Source organism: Haplochromis burtoni, unplaced genomic scaffold, assembly GCF_018398535.1.
Source record: "Haplochromis burtoni strain Fernald_Lab_line unplaced genomic scaffold, NCSU_Asbu1 Contig_281, whole genome shotgun sequence".
Taxonomy (NCBI): Eukaryota; Metazoa; Chordata; class Actinopteri; order Cichliformes; family Cichlidae; genus Haplochromis; species Haplochromis burtoni.
Window position 1 is genome coordinate 702,970 of NW_024582642.1, and position 20,045 is coordinate 723,014.

Consider the following 20,045-nt stretch of genomic DNA (forward strand, 5'->3'; position numbering starts at 1 on the left):
AGTAACAATAGATTAAAACTGCACGAATGACATAACATGAGCTTAATAGTGGAGTGAAAAACTGTTGCCTCAGAGCAAGAAGGTCTTGGGTTTGAATTCACTATCTGGCCGGGGCTTTTCTATGTGGAGTTCTCTCCTATCAATTGTCTCTCTGCAAGAAAGACGCATCAGTAGCAGACACTTTAGGGTCAAATATCATTACATCCAGATCCAATAGAAACCTAATCATATCATAAAACCAGCTTTTATGTTAAATTCACAACAAAGTGTCAAAAACTTTAATTGCTGCCTCATAAATGGAACCACGCTGCAATAAAAAGAAGCAAGAATTGAATTCACTCATACATTTAAAGCTTTTGAGTCACTGAACAAAAAGTATAAAGACAGCAAGAGGGTGGAATTAAATATAACTGGGAGATTAAGAGAAGAGAGGAGGAGGGGAGTATGCGGGCTTTAAGGTGAGAGATTACTGAAGGAAGCTGGGCAGAGATAAAGGTTGAGGAAAGAGGCAGTGGGAGCCTGGAGAGAAGAGCATGGGTGCAGTGGTGGCAGGTTTAATGAAGGCTATAAGGAAGATTAATGAGAGCTTATTGGAGCAGGCAGCAGAGAGCAGGGTGCTCCTTTACAAAGGCTACGAAACAAAGAACGCAGATCTGCCTGAGCAGGATAATTAGAGCTCAAATACAAAAAGCTATAGTTTATAAAGGTTAATCAAACTGGATGGCCACAATATTTGTGTGAAATTAGTTGAGTTCCAAGTCAAAAAACCCCCACAGGCAACAGTTATTCAGTGTTAGACTGCATCATGAAATAAATCAAAAACAGCACTGTCCGAATGTTCCTACAGCACCTGAACTAAGCAGGAGTGTGAGTGGTAGTGACAGAGACAAGGCGCAGCTCTTTGGCCCAATTACTCACCCTAAGAGGTGTAATCTAGCTGTAAACCCAAACACTCAAACTACTTAAATAAATTAATGTAAATGTATTTTTTTAAAAACACTCCTACTAAAATGGTAAATGGCCTGTATTTGTATAGCGCTTTACTAGTCACTAAGGACCCCAAAGCGCTTTACACAGCCAGTCATCCACCCATTCACACACACTACTAACTCAAATAGCTTAAGTTCCTGTAACATGTTTCAACATATTATTTTTAATGAACTTATTAGCAGTGTTGGTCAACTTACTAGAAGATAGTAATTAGTTACTAATTACTGATTACTTCTCCAAGAGGGTAATCCCATTACTTTACTGATTACTTATTTTCAGAAGTAATTAGTTACGTTAGTACTCAGTTACTTGTTAAAAATATGATACACAACCTGAATACGTAATAAAACAATAGACCTTTCAACCCAATTCTATTTTTTCTGCATAATCCATCATATAAAATTGAATCAAATGAAAAGTCTCTTTTAAAATTGTTTTATGAGTTTTAATTTTATGCACATTGCATTAAGCAAAAATTATATGTAGCTGTCTTTGACTTGAAGAAATTTGTTTAACATTTAAACCTGTTTTCTGCATATTTCAAAAATATAAAATAAAATAATTTTTTGTGTTTACACTCACTCTTTCAAATAGATGATTAAATAAAATCAAAGATTCAGCTGCACTGAGTACTGTCGCTCTTAAATCTATTTTCACCTGTTTAGCAGGAGTGGGGCGGGTGGAAGTTTGCCCAGTGCTGCAGCGGTCATGTCAGTGGGGGGATCTGGGGGTTTCTCTGTGAATTTCACATTCCTGTGGCAGTGTGCTCGGTGTTTGCTCAGATTTTCTTCCCATGCACAGTTCACAGCAGACGCTAAGGGTGCAGGGATAGCACAGTAGGTAGAGTGGTCGCCCCATGATCGGAAGGTCGGGGGTTTGAATCCACTGAACGGCTACCCTGAGGTACCCCTGAGCAAGGTACCGTCCCTACACGCTGCTCCCCGGCGCCTGCTTAGTGGCTGCCCACTGCTTCACTGAGTGAATGGGTCAAATGCAGAAAGTAATTTCCCCACAGGGATCAATAAAGTACACATTATTGATGTTTCTGTCCCTTTTTACGGAATCAAACTCAAAGTAATGTAGTTACTTTTTTACGCTTTACAAAATCATGTTTTGGTGACGCAGTAACGCAGCGTGCTTATGAGAAAGTAACAGTCATCTAATTACTTTTTTCAAGTAATGAGTGAAGTAAGGGGTTAATAGTAATCCCTTACTTTACTCATTACCTGAAAAAAGTAATCAGATTACAATAACACGTTACTTGTAACTTGTAATGTTTCCTTGTTATGTAAATATATTTCTCCCCCAATGTCATACCTAAGAGGTTTGTTCCTTCGATCTTCATCAGTCAACAGATTCGCCAACACAGCTGCTTATTGTGGGGTTTTTTCTAACCAGGAGCAGCTCTAATATGTTTTTTCTTAACATTTTCAATGTTCTAAAACCTCTGGAAGCCTTCCACTTCATTGTTCTGCCCACTTTGAACTAAACACACCTGTGTAGCTTCTGTAAGTGTGGGTGTAAACCAGCACCTGTCCATAGAGAGCTGGGCGACGAGAGTGACATCTGTGTTGTCAGAGCTGGGTTTATACTCATAGTGCAGGAAGTAGAGGTGTGTTCGATGGACAGTGAATCGCTCTCGACGAAACTCGTAGCATGGATCATCTTCATCCAGCTCTGACAGTGTCTTCTGGAGCTGCAGATAGAGAAAGATAGGAAGAATAAGACAGATTATAGACCAGAGAGACAGAATCTCAACAACAACAAAAAAAAACTAGACAAAACATGCATGTCACTGAGTGAAATAAGTATTTGACCCCCAAACAAAACATGTCTAGTACTTGATGGGGAAACCCTTTTTGCTGGTAATTCTCGTAGTTTGGACACATCTCAGGAGGGATTTTGTGTTACCAATGGTAGTCTTGGTGACTGTGAGCTGCATTCATCTGCCTTCAGATGATTAACAAGCTCCTCCTGTGTAGTTCTGGGCTCATCCACCACCTCACTCTTAACCATCCTCACCCTACGAGGCAAGATTTTGCAAGGGACTGTGGCTGCAAGGTGGTTGGTATCTATGGGAGTGGTAATCCCTGAACCATATGGTGGACAGAGGTGAAAGGAGCAATCAAGCTGAAGGAGTCGTCTTATCAGTGTTGGTTAATTCAATTCAGTTTTATTTATACTGTGCCAAGTCACAACAACAAGGCGCTTTGAATTGTAAGGTAAAGACCCTACAATAATAAAGAGAAAACCCCAAAAATCATACGATGAGAGTGGGAAGGAAAAACCTGGCATCACCAGGCTCAGGGAGGGTGACACGGTACTGTGAGGCCTGATTACTCAAGACAGGGAGCCAATGAAGAGATGCCAGTATAGGAAAAATATGCTCTCTGTCTATTCACCATCAGTACTTTTGGATTAACTGAAGGGAGTTTTTAAGACAACTTATAATAACAAATTACAATAATTCAGTCTAAAATTAATAAATGAATACACTAGTGTGTCAGTGTCACATGATTTTAGAGATCTTGCACAAATGAAGGAAAGCAGTCGCACATATTTGTATGTGCATTGAAGGACATATCCTGATCAAAAACGATACAAAGTTTCCTTTCAGTGTTACTGGAGGCCAAGGTAATGCCATCCAGCTTTGTAGTACAACACTCGTCAAAGGACAAGTGTTGTACTACAAAGCAAACAGGGATGACAGACTAAGGTTGGTGTTCCCACAGCAGCAGCGGGAGCAAGTTTTAAGATTGGGGCATATTATTCCACGGGTGGGGCATCTGGGAACTAAGAAGACAAGGGACCGAATTTCCAGCAGGTTCTATTGGCCAGGTATGAACAGAGAGGTTGAGGAGTTTTTCTTGCTCAATCTGTCAGCTGGCTGGTGATAAAAATGTCCCAAAATTTCCTTTAAAGCCTTTTCCTGTTATTGATGTTCCATTCAGTCGCATTGCAGTGTGGCCGCTAGAGTGAACCCAGGCAGGTAATCGCTATATATTAGTGGTTTGTGCCTACAGTACCAGATATCCAGAAGCATTTCCCCTTAGGGAAATTACAGCTAAACAGACAGCTTATGCTCTCTTGCAGGTTTTTTTCCCAGGTGGATACTCCATCTGAGATTTTGACGGATGATGGTTTTGAGTTTCTTTTACATACCCTGAGGCAGGTGTATAAGCTTTAAGGTATTAGCAGTATTTAGACCCCAAACAGATGGCTTGGTGGAGAGATACAATCGAACTCCGAAAGCAATGTTGAAGAATTTCATCTCAGCTGATGCTAAAGATTGGGACATGTGGCTTCCTGATTGGCTGTTCGCTTATAGGGAAGTGCCTCAAGCATGAACCGGCTTTTCACCTGCTCCTGTATGGCAGGCAGGTGAGAGGACCATTGGATGTTCTGCAGGAATCCTGGGTGAGGCCAAGGAAAGAGGTGACGAGCGTGTTGGACTACATTCTTCAGATGAGGGAGAAAATGGAGCAAAACACCAAATTGGTGAAGAGGCATATGCAGAGTACTGTTACAACAGGGCCGCAAGGGAGAGCTCGTTCAGCCAAGGACAGCAGGTACTCTTAATACTTCCTACTGCTGAAAACAAATTGTTGGCTAAATGGCAAAGTGCTGTGCTAAGAAAGCAGTTCAACAACTCATGAGATCCAGATGCCAGAGAGAAGAAATCCAAAACAAATTTCACATCAATCAGCTAAAGCAGGGGTGGGCAACTCCAGGCCTTGAGGGCCGGTGTCCTGCAGGTTTTAGATATCACCCTGGGTCAACACACCTGAATCAAATAATTAGTTCATTACCAGGCCTCTGGAGAACTACAACACATGCTGAGGAGGTAATTTAGCCATTTAAAGCAGCTGTGTTGGATCAAGGAAACATCTAAAACCTGCAGGACACTGGCCCTTGAGGCCTGGAGTTGCCCACCCCTGAGCTAAAGGAATGGAAAACCCAGAATAATCCAATCCAGCAGCGGTTGTTCGTGCAAACTGTGGCTGAGGAGGATGATATCAATGAGGAATTTATACCTGTTGGGCTTAACTCTGCCTCTCTTGACCTCTCCCATCTCTCTGTAACTCAGCAGGAGAAGCTGCATGCCATTATTCCTGCCAAGTTATTTTTAAGAAGAAACCAGGGATGAGAAACCTTGTGGAGCCTGACATCTGCCTGAAAGAGAGTACACCAATATGGCAGAGAATGTACAGGATTGGAGTTTTGGAGAAGTAGGTAGCTCTGATATTGGATTTGGGGGTTACTGAGCCCCCAACCAGTGAATGGAGCAATCCTATTGTGATGGTAAAAGCTGTAATTGTAAAAGAAATTGAAATTTCGTTTAAACTCTGTTCCAGTGAAAATAAAAGCATTCTAAACTCAAATGGATTCCTTGGAAAGAAAAGTTTCACCATCTCCACCAATCCATGAATTAATTTGTTTTCAACTGACAGCATGGCAAGAGCATTTAACCTCTGCTGTCCCATGGTGTTGCATGTGAAGGTCTTAATTCTTTTCCACTTTATAATCACTTCTGCTGAATCAAGCAGAAGCTTTTCAATTTCTGGCAGTGACACTCTTTCAGATAAGGCATCCTGAAGGTTGTTCTCAATTAACTCGAGCAGAAACGAGTATTTCCTGTGTGCAACTCAAAGATACTGTACAGTGACTTCATCCTAATTTTGATCGCTCCTTCAAGTGTGACACTGGGAAATGATGTGACAAACTTCCTTCAGAGAATACAGTCCGTTATTCTCCGGAGGAAGTCGGACGGAATAAGGTGACCACTTTTGATAAATGTCTCCTGTACCTGCACGACACATTTAGTCCTCTTATTCTTTCTCTCTCAGTCAACCCACTCTCTCTAAAACTGTGTGTTTGACTGGATGATCATGGCCATTTTTACATATTGCTTTTCGAGGACATACATCATATTAAACTCTGGTGTCAGCATAGAAAAACTGTAGAACCTGTAAAAATGAAATAAAGCAAATAAACCTGCAAAAATAAAAAAAATACTTCCAAATCAGAGAGTCTTGTTGACTGCTGAAGTGCCCACTCCTACCTATCTATCTATCTATCTATCTATCTATCTATCTATCTATTGCATCATCATAGGTTTGCACAATTAATTTATTCTTGCTATTTTATTGCTTGCGAGTCATTTTGTCCTTAACCTAAACGAATGCAACTTCACATGTGCTAAAAAGTTTCTGCACGTTATGATTCTAGCGAGAACAGACCTGTTGTCTGCTGTTTGCTGACTGTGAAGGTCAGTGGCACTTTTGCGTCAGTCTGAGCCACTGACTTTGATCATGAACATTATTACCGACATGTGAACAGCTGCTTTTGTGTCTGGCATGGTAGATAGACTGGTGCTTATGCTATATTCTCCTGCTCTGCCTTAGCTCTGAGCACTTTATACAACATGCCTCATTCAACCATCAAACAAGCCCTATCTATGCTGAGATTCTATAGTATATTTCACACTGTTTGTGTGCCGGGGATACAAGTTTCACCTGGTTGGAGTTTTGTTTAAGTAAATGTTTATCACTGTTGACAGTAGAGGGCAGCAGGGTGCCTGCTGTGGGACTGTTATGGCAAGACACACCTCTGTTCATTCTATTCTACAGATTAGTAATGGCTCCAAAAGCACAAAAACTTATTAATGAACACTGAAGATTATCCTCTGTTACTCCAGGCTATGTTTACAATGTCCAATATGTAACACTGTGCTTACTTGAGCTACTCTGGCTAAAATAAAAATTGCATAGATATGCTTCAAGCACAGGTAATGTCTTTTAACACAGAATCATTGTCATGGTCCTGGGTCATTTTGACCCAGTGTTCCTAGTTTTTCTTGTGTTTTTGTATTTTGTTAGTTCATTATTTATTCCATGGTTCCTAGGTTGTTCAGTTTAGTTTATTGGATTCCCCCCTTGTGTCTCTGCCCTCTGTGTCTCCCTCTGTGTCTGTGTTTATATTGTGGGGTGAGTTCTTGTGCCGTGGTTCCCTTCATGTTTTATTGTGTTAGGTTTTCCATGTTTCCCCAGCGTGTCGTGTCTGTGCTCTCCCTCGCTGTGATCTGCCTCTCCTCTACTCCCACATCATGTTTCCTGTTTTATTGTGAAGGTCCTGTGTTTTCATGTTTATTCTGTTCAGTCCAGTCGCCCCTGTCTCGTTATGGTTATTCATGTCAGCTGTGTTCCTTGTGTCTTCTCACTTCCTTGTTATCCCTCTGTGTATTTAGGTCAGCATCTCCCTCAGTCCTCTGTTGTGTCGTCCCTCATGGCTGCGTGTCTCTCCCTGTGTTTCCCCATGAGTTCATATTCTTAGATTTTCCCGGTTTAGTTTTGTATCGCTCCCTCTGTTCCCGGCAATAAAACTGTATTTTGAATTCACGTTTTTCTTAAGTGAGTTTGCGTTTGAGTCCAATTCCTGGTTCATGACAATCCTGCTCTCTTAAAATGTAAAGATCAGATCACTTAGTTTTAGATTTTCTGTTCAGTGTTTGTATGTTAATTATACAAAGCAGGTCTGAAGTTATTCAGACCCCCCAAACAAAACATTTGAATACTGTCAGTAGCCAACTTGACTGGGAACACGTAAAGCATAAAAGGAATATGAGTCATGTCAATAAAAACTTTAGGAAGTACAATACACATGGATATAGGTTTCTTCCTTCCTTCCTTCCTTCCTTCCTTCCTTCCCTCACCCTCAAAAGACGACTATCCCTCCCTGAGCCTGCTTCTGCTAGATCACAGGTGTCGAACTCCAGGCCTCGAGGGCCGGTGTCCTGCATGTTTTAGATGTGTCCTTGATCCAACACAGCTGATTTAAATGGCTAAATTATCACCTCAACATGTCTTGAAGTTCTCCAGAAGCCTGTTAATGAACTAATAATTTGAGTCAGGTGTGTTGAAACAGGGTGATATCTAAAACCTGCGGGACACCGGCCCTCGAGGCCTGGAGTTCGACACCCCTGTGCTAGGTGTTTCCTCCTGTTAAAGAGCTAATGATAGGAATTCATAAAACATGGCGCACACCTCAGAAGCAGTAAAGGCATCATGAGTGTAAGTGATGCAAAATGTCCATGTGCATCCACAATGCTAATGCTAATGTCTGACTAGCCAGCATACCCTGAACCTACCATGTCAGGTATTAATTTAATGTACTAGGCATAGCAGTTACATCAGGAGATGTAGAAACTCTCATGTATGTTGTCAATACCAAGTCAAGAGTTAAGAGAATTCCTGACTTGTTTCAATTTATAAGAAATTTACTCTTTGTTCGCTACAAATGTAACTTGTTTCTAACTAAATGGATGATGGCAGTTTGAATCCCACAGTGGTTAAGCACCATCTCAAATAACTTCACTACACTGACAACAGAAACAGAAGCACAGAAGTTCCACATACATTCTCACTGTTGTGGTCAGCCTCACTGGGACAGCCGAACAGCTCTCGTCGCAGAAGGTTGCCATCGTACTCCAGAAAGGTAAGATAGAGATTCCGGAAGAATTCCACATGCTTGTTCTTTACTCGCAACTTCTTTGGAGAGTTCCAGTGGATCACCTGTTGAGGAGAACCACAAATGGGAGGGTGGTGAAGAAGCTTCTGGTATCATCAGGTTCTAAAGAATCAGAGCAATAAACCAAAACATTTACACTGCGCTTTGCCAAGAGTGCAGAACAAAGTTACTACTTGTTGTTAACACTTGTCTGTTATTTGGCTCAATACCTGGCAAAAATCATGAGAGAGCAGTGAAGAAAAGCCTCATTATACTGTTTGCTAAGATGTGAAATTACTTCACTCAGTGCTTTAGACAAAGGTGCCATTTCACTAACTGCACTTTTTTGCAGATTGATATAAATACGTTTCAGCAATGCCATTCAAGATGCTCAATTGTCACTTTCAGCAACTCAGTGTTTTGGCCAAGAACACTTTGTGGACATAGAATGAACTGCCAACAGTGCGAGGAGCACATGTAGCATTATCCAATGCAAGAAGATACATTATAGAAGAAACCACATGAAAGAATCCACAAAACTGCCAAAACATGTCTGAGGCTATTTACAGCATGGCTTCACTTTTGATTGGTAAGATCAAGAGCTTTTCCTAAAACTGATTCAGCAGAGTTTCTTAATGTCTTTGTTTAACGGTCTCAAAAGCACTGTGCTAGTGTGGAAAGTTAAATACGTCCAGTTATTTTCTATTACTTTTACTTGGATGACTAAAAACCTACACAGACCAGTGTGGTAAGAACAGTAACAGACCCTGTGCACGAGAAAATGCTAAGTTCCTGTTTTAAGACCGGATGTAGGCTTGTACATTTCTGGTAGCTTTACTTTGCGGTCAATCGCTACTGCGAAGGTGGACTCCAAAATCATGTCCGAAATACGAAAACGGAAAGATTACATTAAGTTACAAAGAGCAAAAGGTGTGCACACTCACCATTGCCGTGTCAGTAAAAATAAAATGATCAATTTTGACGTTTGAAGCGTGTAGATCGATTGGTTGTTTACATCACATCAGAAGACACATCGTCCACATTTAGAAGCACATCTCTGTATAGTGACAGTTCTTATGATTTAAACAGGCAAATGTCCAGCATTCAAACTACAGGTGAACAATAGTCAAAGCCAGATGTTTCCCCGTTATATCGATATCAGTACACACCTACACAGCATGTCAACAAACCGTGAAAAAAAGCCACAGGATATAAAAAAATACATGAATGATTGCTGGTAAGGGTCTCTATATATTAGTATTTACGAAGGGTATGTTGTGACTTAGCTTCACAATTACAGTGGTCCCTCGCTATAACGCGGTTCACCTTTCGCAGCCTCGCTGTTTCGCGGATGTTTTTAGTGCAATTTTGCCTGATTTTTTTTAATTTTTTTAAAGCGCAGTGTGTACTGCGTTCTGATCGACTGCAGACCATTGTCGATCTCCGTGCTGTCTCTCCTGTCCAGTACAGAATCGCTACATCAATCGCTAGCAGTGTGACTCTGAAGTGCTGTACTGTATGTTTGTAAGTTTTCTCCTCAACAAAAACAATGCCGACGAAACGTTTTGCACCGTCATAGGCACCTGCGGTAGCACCCGAGAGGCAGAGGAAGATAACCATGGCACAAAAAACGTTGGACTTCTGGGACCATACGGCGCACCGGGTTATAAGGTGCATTAAGCTTAAATGAAGCAATTAAGCTTACATTTAAATTCATTAGTTCTAAAATCCGTCATTATTATTTATAGGAAAACAAATATACTGTATGTTTACTTTTCAAATAAATGTTTGGGACTGAAAACAGGTTTTGATCTTTGGTTTCATTCTATAATACTGGACTTTTTTTTTTTTTTTTACGAAGGTTTGAACTCTTAAAGTGTTTAAATGACAGAGAAAAGTGGGAAAATGTCGATGCCTGTCTGAAAAAAACTGTACAAAGCGTGTAGTGAGGGGTTTTACAGCCTTAAAACATATAAAATAATTGTAAAAAAATAGTTGGCTACTTTGCGGATTTCACCTATTGCTGGTTATTTTTAGACACCCGCAATAAACGAGAGAACACTATATACAAATACTAAGAAATATAAAATTTGAATCCTTTTTCTATTTTGCCCTGAGGCGAGGGGGAAAATATCGACAAGTCGATGAACATCATCTACAGATATATTTGTTAAATGCTCAAGACATCTCGAGAAATGTAAATCGCCGCTTGATTCATCCATTTGGTTGACCTGTTTTTATAAAACCCGACCGTAAACAAGGTGCGAATATCACACCGGAAACGAAGCGCCTTACAGGAGTTTCCCCACCGGAAGTAGCATATGCTAAAGTGCACATAATCTATAGCTGCATGCTGGTGTTATTTTGGAGTTTAGAGGAGCAGTGAATCTAAAGAGCATGGTTAATGGCACTAACAACTAACATTAGAGTTTGTTTTGATCTCATTTTTTAATAGTACTCTTATGCAGGGTTTGAAATGTCTAGTTATTTGAAAAATAGAAAGTAAAATAAAGGATAGAAAGTGGGGAACACCTCCGAGCAGGTTCATATGTGTCTCAATAAATGTATAACGGGCTTATCAAGATCTCACCTTTAGGTCGGACACATCTTTGTAGCACTTTTCGGAACGGGTGTGATCAGACAGCTGGACGTTCCAGAAGCAAGGCAGCTGATGAACCAGGAACGGGTTTTGTTTGATCACTGCGTTAAAGATATCCTGCAGACACAAAATCATATAAGATATGATATCCCCACACAAAAAACCCCCCACATATTTAGGTTGTCCATTCTTTAATCTGCTGAAAGAGATGTGTCTTCCTGAATGTTTTAAATGTGGTACAAATGCTTACTTAAAGACCTAAGTTGGAATCTGCTTTGTGAGTATTTTTCTGTGTTTAATTGATCGATTTAGATTTTTTACGTACATGAATCATTTTATCATCATCAGCAACCGGAGAGCTGGGAGGGATTACTACCTGCCTCGTGGTTTTATGTTTAATAAAAAGCAAGTGAAAAAGATATTCTGGAATCTTACTGGTCTGGGCCCAGTTTCATAGTTCTGACTCAGCCACCATCCTGTTAAGTGTGCTGTATGTATCCAGATGTTCATCCTTATACGGTCCATTTATACGTACACTCACTCTCATAAAGCGAAAAACTTGAAATTGCTTTGAGGAAATGAAGTCTGGTTACATCTGACAGATTTTTCTTTAACTTTGAGATTTTTGAAAACTCACAAAGCAAAAGCCTAAGTAGCAGCTTTAGCTTCCTAATGGGAAACATAAAAACTATTTAACCATGTAATGAATACTACAATAAAGTGGGCTGACAGTCCATGGAAGGAAGTCATATAGCAGAAGGCAGATGGAAAGCTGAAAGGAGCCTGCTCCTTTTCCAAACTGCCTACCTTGCGGGAATTTTACTTAATGAAGGTTTAATTTAACTCTCATAACCATACCTCTCATCTAGACAAGCTCTGAATAACTAAATGGAAAAAGGATAACTTCACAAAGCTCTCAGTGTTTGTCCTGTGACTGTTGATGTGGAACAACTCAAAGAGTATGATAACATGTCTTTGTGACCACTGGCACATAGGTATGCCCAAGTGGACTGTGGAAACTGTGAAGACCACTAACATATACATGAAGAGTTCTATCATCCTGGCACAGGCACAATGCAGGACTCCAGTTATTTAGTATATTTAGTTTTGCAAAAGATCCAAACATTAAAGTTTCAGAGGAGAAAGAGTCTTAGAAGTTTTATTTAGCTTGTAGGCGTCTTGAGTCAGCTGACAGTCACTGACAATCCAAGAGGAGAATGGATCCGGCAGTAGCTGAAGCAAAAACTCAGGTGTGGCAGGAGCTCATTGGTATGGGCCATTAGGTCCCTGTACAACTGTAGTGAAAGCTCTCGATCCAGCAGTAAGTCGGACCCTTTGTTATCAATTCTGTTCCTAAATTTTATGACCAACATTTTTAGGTGAGGCAAGTGACTTTATAGGCAGTGACCTCCAGCTCCCACTGGGTGATTTGCAACCAAGTTTTAAAGCAAAAGGAATGAGAATTGCCACCTCTAAATCTGACACGATTGTTCTCAGATGGCAAAGGGCTGCATGCAGCTAAGGGAGGATTCGCTGTTTATTTTGACGTCCTATTTACTGAGCGAAGAGTGAAGCAGGTCACTGACAAGTTGAGGGAGGATGTCTATAGCTAGACAGCTGCCTCTGTAAGCTGGACCCAGATAAGCGTGAGAAAATGGATGAAGGTTAAAACTATATCTTTTGAGATACATTGTAAAGCTGGGCATACACTGTGCAATTTTGGCCCATTTTGAGCCGATTTTTCAGTCGTGCGACCATTTTGGGGATCGGCCCGAGTTTCGCCTTAATCGTGTGTTGTGCATCGTGTAGGTCGTATATGTGGGGTAACAAGAAGCGATTAACACCTCACGACCAGCTCCCGATCAACAATCGTTTGGTCGTAAGAAAATCAAACATGTTTGAAATCCTGTCGTGAGGGTGTCATTGCAGCCTCTCACACTGCGCACGCGCAAACACAGAAATGAAAGTGAAAAGACGGAGCAACACGGCAGTGCAGCGTATGATGGAGGCACAACTTGTAGAACTTTGGCAAGCTCATCTGGGTCTTTTCGATGTGGCCTCACAAAATTATCACGACCACAACAACCGTGAAAATAGTTGGATGGACATTGCTGCTCAGTCACAGCTGCCTGATCAATGTTTTTCATTAGCAATTTAGCAAAGTTGATGGTGGTGTGTGTCTGTGTGAGTGAAAGACAGAGAGGGGGAGCGAGAGGCAGAATTTGTGTTATAAGCTTCATGTTATGGACGCACAGTGTGAGCACTCAGGTCGCATCAGATCAGGCCGTATAGTGTGAGACGCTGCATCGTGACCTACGAACTTCTAACCCCTGCGACTCAATCGTACAGTTGGAGCAGGAGCTGAATAGCGCGACTGAAAAAATTGCACAGTGTTTGCTCAGCTTAAGACTAACGCCTGATTTAGACTTTTGCAGGGAACCTTTACCATTACGTGTTCATGTTCCAGTGTTTCAACTGTGATGTCAGCCAATTAAAAAAAAGAAAAATGCTGGTACTTTTCTCTCCCAGGTCCCTGCTCTTTGCTGTGGCCAGTGAATTTTTGGTGGTTTTCTTGGGGGGGAAAAAACAATAGTGGATCACTGACCTTCAGAACCATTTTCCAAAGGGGGGGAAACCCAACCTCTGACCCCAAAGGGGCCAGAGTTGTTTTTGTTTTCCAGTAACTGCTGTGACATCATTTTGTTTTCAACAAATTAAAGAAACATTTGAACAGTTCAATCATCAATATCCAACATGTCATTTTTTTGTACAGTCTATAACCTTTATTGAGTGCAACATTTGATACTCATACTAATTATACACAACTGAAAATCTTTTTTTAATGACTTTTATTATAATGGCAGGTTTACCCACCAGTCCCGACTACCTTTTCCTGGTGATTTCATCCAGTACCAGAGTGAGATATTCCTATTCAGATTTTAACTGTCACTGAATGCAGAGTTGTCAAATTTAAAGGACATTTTTATATTGGTGCAGCACCATAATGCTGTGCTGTCAGTATATGAAAGCACAACAGGTTTATTTAATTATGTAAGTCCGAAAATACTACTTTCAAATACAGCTGTTTTCACAATTTAAATGACACAATTGTGATGTGAGCTATGACAGTGTGTGTGTGTGTGTGTGTGTGTGTGTGTGTGTGTGTTTTGTGTGGTTTGTGTGTGTGTGTGTGTGTGTGTGTGTGTGTGTGTGGCGTGTGTCTTACCTGGTCTGCCAAGGAAGTGGACAGCATGCTCATTAGTTCCCTTTCTGCAGTCAGTCTCCACATCTGCTCCCATCTGAGCTTTCGCAGACGATCCAGGAGGAGCAAAATAACCCCTGTAAAGTGGACACACACATGCTCAAACACACACACACACACACACACACACACACACACACACACACACACACACACACACACACACACACACACACACACACACACAAAAGGTACAAACAAAGATGGTAGCTTAAGAAACAGAGTGATTGGCGTCTAGCTGGTCTTAAGGAAGGCCAGCTCTTCCTTAAGACCAGCTAGACGCAGTGCCAGAAGTGCTGTTTCTCATTCACATTTTCTCATTTTGTTTCCTTTCTTAAATTCAGTCATCTAGACTTTACTTTACACAGCTAACATGCTAAAAGCAGGTTATAAGGTACTCACCAGTGTTAAAGCCTCTGCCCAGTGCTGGCCAGGGTCGATGGTTCTTCCACAGGTTCCCCAGATACCAGTCACTCTGGTTCTCTACCAGACCTAGAACTTGCTGGCCTGCCACACACATACATATCATGACTGTTCTCACTTGTTTTTTGTTTTTTTTTGTCTCAAACAAGCACCTTTTTATCTCCACAACCTTCAATTCATTCAACTCTAACCTGCTGCACAGTGGCTGCAATGTCATTAGTAATTACTGATTTGTAGTATTTTGAGGAAAAAAAATAAAGGCATTTCATAAGGGATGAGGACAAAACATCATGATTATATTGGGAGGAATAACTGTATGCCACAGTCCTGGATCTGGTGACCCAGTGTTTGTGTTTTTTGATTTATATAATATAATATTCTTTGATTATTGTTATTCATGGTTTTGGTTATCTTTATTTCTTAGGTTCATAGTGATCTTAGTTCTTCCTCACCTTTTATCTAGCCTGCGTATAGTCGGTGTTCCTTGTTTCATGTCGAGACACCCTTGTCTCTATGTTCTGCATTTCCTGTGTCTCCCTAGTCAGTCGTGTCTCCATGTCTCAGCCTCAAGTCTGCCTCTTTGTGAATGTCTCATGTTTTCTGTCTCATTTTGTTAGATTAGCTCCAGCTGTGTTCCCACCTGTTTCCCATCCTCTCGTTACCCCTCTGTGTATTTAAGGTTTGCTGCTGAATGGACTGTGTATCTCCCCTGATGGTTCTACTTTCCCCATCTCATGTCGGTATTTTGCTATGAGCCTATGTTTTAGTTTCTTCCCAGTTTAGGCTTTGTAGTTTATTCGTTGTCTCTTTTCACGTTGCATTTGTGTCCTGTTCCGCTGCTAATAAAGGCTCACTTTCGGTTTAAGTCCGTCCAAAGCGTCTGCATTTGGGTCCAATGTCTCTCTACTCCGAGTTCAGCAAGACTTTGAAAGGACGTATGTAGATTGTTTAGATAAGAGAATTTATAGAAACAATCTGCTCGTTTCTAGAGCGGGTTGATTGCATCATTTGAGAAAGTGTTTCAATAGCAGTAACGATAGATTAAAACTGCACGAATGACATAACATGAGCTTAATAGTGGAGTGAAAAACTGTTGCCTCAGAGCAAGAAGGTCTTGGGTTTGAATTCACTATCTGGCCGGGGCTTTTCTATGTGGAGTTCTCTCCTATCAATTGTCTCTCTGCAAGAAAGACGCATCAGTAGCAGACACTTTAGGGTCAAATATCATTACATCCAGATCCAATAGAAACCTAATCATATCATAAAACCAGCTTTTATGTTAAATTCACAACAAAGTGTCAAAAACTTTAATTGCTGCCTCATAAATGGAACCACGCTGCAATAAAAAGAAGCAAGAATTGAATTCACTCATACATTTAAAGCTTTTGAGTCACTGAACAAAAAGTATAAAGACAGCAAGAGGGTGGAATTAAATATAACTGGGAGATTAAGAGAAGAGAGGAGGAGGGGAGTATGCGGGCTTTAAGGTGAGAGATTACTGAAGGAAGCTGGGCAGAGATAAAGGTTGAGGAAAGAGGCAGTGGGAGCCTGGAGAGAAGAGCATGGGTGCAGTGGTGGCAGGTTTAATGAAGGCTATAAGGAAGATTAATGAGAGCTTATTGGAGCAGGCAGCAGAGAGCAGGGTGCTCCTTTACAAAGGCTACGAAACAAAGAACGCAGATCTGCCTGAGCAGGATAATTAGATCTCAAATACAAAAAGCTATAGTTTATAAAGGTTAATCAAACTGGATGGCCACAATATTTGTGTGAAATTAGTTGAGTTCCAAGTGAAAAAACCCCCACAGGCAACAGTTATTCAGTGTTAGACTGCATCATGAAATAAATCAAAAACAGCACTGTCCGAATGTTCCTACAGCACCTGAACTAAGCAGGAGTGTGAGTGGTAGTGACAGAGACAAGGCGCAGCTCTTTGGCCCAATTACTCACCCTAAGAGGTGTAATCTAGCTGTAAACCCAAACACTCAAACTACTTAAATAAATTAATGTAAATGTATTTTTTTTAAAACCCTTCTTCTTAAATTGTTAATTGGCTTTTTTTGTATAGCGCTTTACTAGTCACTAAGGACCCCAAAGCGCTTTACACAGCCAGTCATCCACCCATTCACACACACTACTAACTCAAATAGCTTAAGTTCCTGTAACATGTTTCAACATATTATTTTTAATGAACTTATTAGCAGTGTTGGTCAACTTACTAGAAGATAGTAATTAGTTACTAATTACTGATTACTTCTCCAAGAGGGTAATCCCATTACTTTACTGATTACTTATTTTCAGAAGTAATTAGTTACGTTAGTACTCAGTTACTTGTTAAAAATATGATACACAACCTGAATACGTAATAAAACAATAGACCTTTCAACCCAATTCTATTTTTTTTCTGCATAATCCATCATATAAAATTAATCAAATGAAAAAAGTCTCTTTTTAAAATTTGTTTTACGAGTTTTAATGTTTACATTTTATGCACATTGCATTAAGCAAAAATTATATGTAGCTGTCTTTGACTTGAAGAAATTTGTTTAACATTTAAACCTGTTTTCTGCATATTTCAAAAATATAAAATAAAATAATTTTTTGTGTTTACACTCACTCTTTCAAATAGATGATTAAATAAAATCAAAGATTCAGCTGCACTGAGTCCTGTCGCTCTTAAATCTATTTTCACCTGTTTAGCAGGAGTGGGGCGGGTGGAGGTTTGCCCAGTGCTGCAGCGGTCATGTCAGTGGGGGGATCTGGGGGTTTCTCTGTGAATTTCACATTCCTGTGGCAGTGTGCTCGGTGTTTGCTCAGATTTTCTTCCCATGCACAGTTCACAGCAGACGCTAAGGGTGCAGGGATAGCACAGTAGGTAGAGTGGTCGCCCCATGATCGGAAGGTCGGGGGTTTGAATCCACTGAACGGCTACCCTGAGGTACCCCTGAGCAAGGTACCGTCCCTACACGCTGCTCCCCGGCGCCTGCTTAGTGGCTGCCCACTGCTTCACTGAGTGAATGGGTCAAATGCAGAAAGTAATTTCCCCACAGGGATCAATAAAGTACACATTATTAATGTTTCTGTCCCTTTTTACGGAATCAAACTCAAAGTAATGTAGTTACTTTTTTACGCTTTACAAAATCATGTTTTGGTGACGCAGTAACGCAGCGTGCTTATGAGAAAGTAACAGTCATCTAATTACTTTTTTCAAGTAATGAGTGAAGTAAGGGGTTAATAGTAATCCCTTACTTTACTCATTACCTGAAAAAAGTAATCAGATTACAATAACACGTTACTTGTAACTTGTAATGTTTCTGCGTTGCCGGCTGGTACATATGTACATTCAGATAGTGCACCTTATAAATCACTCCTCGTTAGTTTGTGGTCAGGAAGTGGAATTTCTTGCAGATTCCGGGGCCACTCATTCTGTGTTATGCTCAGATTCTCTCTTTCCACAGGCTGTCTTAAGTGAGAAGTTCACTCATTCTGGATTTGCATCAGGAACCGTTCAGAGGGAAAATTTCACCGTAGCCCCGTCTTGTGTAGAAGGGCAGGGCCAGAAATTCAGACACGGGTCTCTGTGGTCTGATCTGTGTCCCGTCAATTTGCTTGCCAGAGACTTAATGTGTAAATTAAATATAAATTGCATCTCCTGCCATGATGGTATTACACTAATGCAATCAAACTGTGATCATATGATGGTGAAATATTGCCCCGTGATCCTGGCTTTCACTTATGAATGGAAGCTGGGAGGAGGGTTGCTTGTTGAAGAGCTCGTGGCTGCATGCCTCCAGAAGGCCCATTCTCCCAGCAGTTACATTAGACTGGACAAACATGCTCAGCATGTAGAGCTCTGTAGTATCCTCAATATACTGAAGCAGGTTAGGTATCCAAACAAAGAAGAATTCCCACATTTAGAATAAGAAGAACAGAACAGGCCAGTGCACATACTTCACAGAACAAGTTATAGGTGCACGTCAGTGAAACCAATCCAGTATATCACAGAAAAATCATCCATCTTTTATGAAGGTAGAACTGGAGAAGTGTTGATTAAAGAATAAGAACATTTTGGAGGTTTTAGTTTGCGATGCTATTGAAGTGCATCACACAGAGAGGTTTTTCTGTTACTCTCACTGATATGAGGAAGCTTGACATTTTCAGTAGAAACAATAATAGCAACGTGTCTGGACAACAGTTTCTATAACAAAACTAAGCTTTTTACATTTCATAAAAGTAGGAACAGAGGAATGTTGTATGTTTAGTTCAACTAAGTTTTATTTATTCTTACCAAATCCCAAAAGCAGTCACCTTGTGGCACTTTATTTTCTTTATCATTATTCTTTTCTCCTTCTTTTAGCTGCTTCCTTTTGAGCTTGCTACGCTGGATCATCTGTCTTCATCTCACCATGTCCCTGTATCCTCCAGCCTCTGCATACATTAACCTCCTCTGAGGTCTTTCTCTTTTCCTCATGCTTTCAGTCCATGTTAACCATCTGTTGTTCAGTATATCCACTCTCACTCCTCTGCATGTCCAAATTATCTCAGCTTTGCATTTTTAAGTTCAGAGTTCAAAGACTCTACAATAATACAGAGAAACACCAAACAGGGAGGGGCGGGGCCATCTGAGAGAAAAGGAGTTGCATTACCTTTGAACTTGTGGAAGACGGCCCAGAGTTCAGCAATGTCAGTGGCAAAGGTGATGTCTGTGTCTAGAACGATGACTCTCTGTAGATCTGATGGCAGGGTCTTTGTCAGTACCAGTTTCATTAGCCCATAAATCCCAGAGTAATGTTTGTTAGGAATCCATGAGACTTCGGACTGAAACACAAGAGGAAATAAGGGTTGGGATCATTTACTGTTAATAGAAATAGCTCATAATGTTTCGCATTAAATAAAGCAGTAGCCATGAGATCATTAAGCAGCCCAATCAGTAAAGCAGGGTGATGGAGTCTGTGTTCCCCACCTTCAGCTCATCTGCGTCATAGAAGTCCACCCTGACGGCAGGAACCATCCATGTATGAAACAAGGAGGACAGGATCTGCTGAGCAATGGAGTCTGTGATGAAATGGAAATGAAGGGGATTCCGCCTGTAGACACACACAAATACCAAGCTCCAATGAATTCGCGGCTTTTACTTTTACTTCCTGCATCATATCACAAAACATTCAGTACATGCACAGTGGGAGTTTGGAAAGGACAAACTGTCCATTTTTACAAGAAACTTGAAATAAATTCTGCAAAACGTCACCAATGTGCCCATGATCCACA

The 20,045-nt window shown here is 40.7% G+C and overlaps 1 protein-coding gene across 4 annotated transcripts in view; it reads right to left on the reverse strand.

Annotated features, from left to right (window-relative positions):
* Positions 1 to 2,282: 2,282 nt before the first annotated feature.
* Positions 2,283 to 20,045, reverse strand: part of large1 (LARGE xylosyl- and glucuronyltransferase 1) — a 48,543-nt gene continuing 30,780 nt past the window's right edge. For all 4 annotated transcript variants that reach the window (XM_042227799.1, XM_042227796.1, XM_042227797.1 and 1 more), the window contains 7 exons: positions 19,741 to 19,864; positions 19,424 to 19,595; positions 14,760 to 14,864; positions 14,322 to 14,434; positions 11,087 to 11,212; positions 8,406 to 8,561; positions 2,283 to 2,686 (listed from right to left, as the gene is read on the reverse strand). In XM_042227799.1, coding sequence (XP_042083733.1) covers positions 2,429 to 2,686; positions 8,406 to 8,561; positions 11,087 to 11,212; positions 14,322 to 14,434; positions 14,760 to 14,864; positions 19,424 to 19,595; positions 19,741 to 19,864 — 1,054 coding nt within the window. In that variant the 3' untranslated portion in view covers positions 2,283 to 2,428. The remainder of the gene's footprint in view (positions 2,687 to 8,405; positions 8,562 to 11,086; positions 11,213 to 14,321; positions 14,435 to 14,759; positions 14,865 to 19,423; positions 19,596 to 19,740; positions 19,865 to 20,045) is intronic.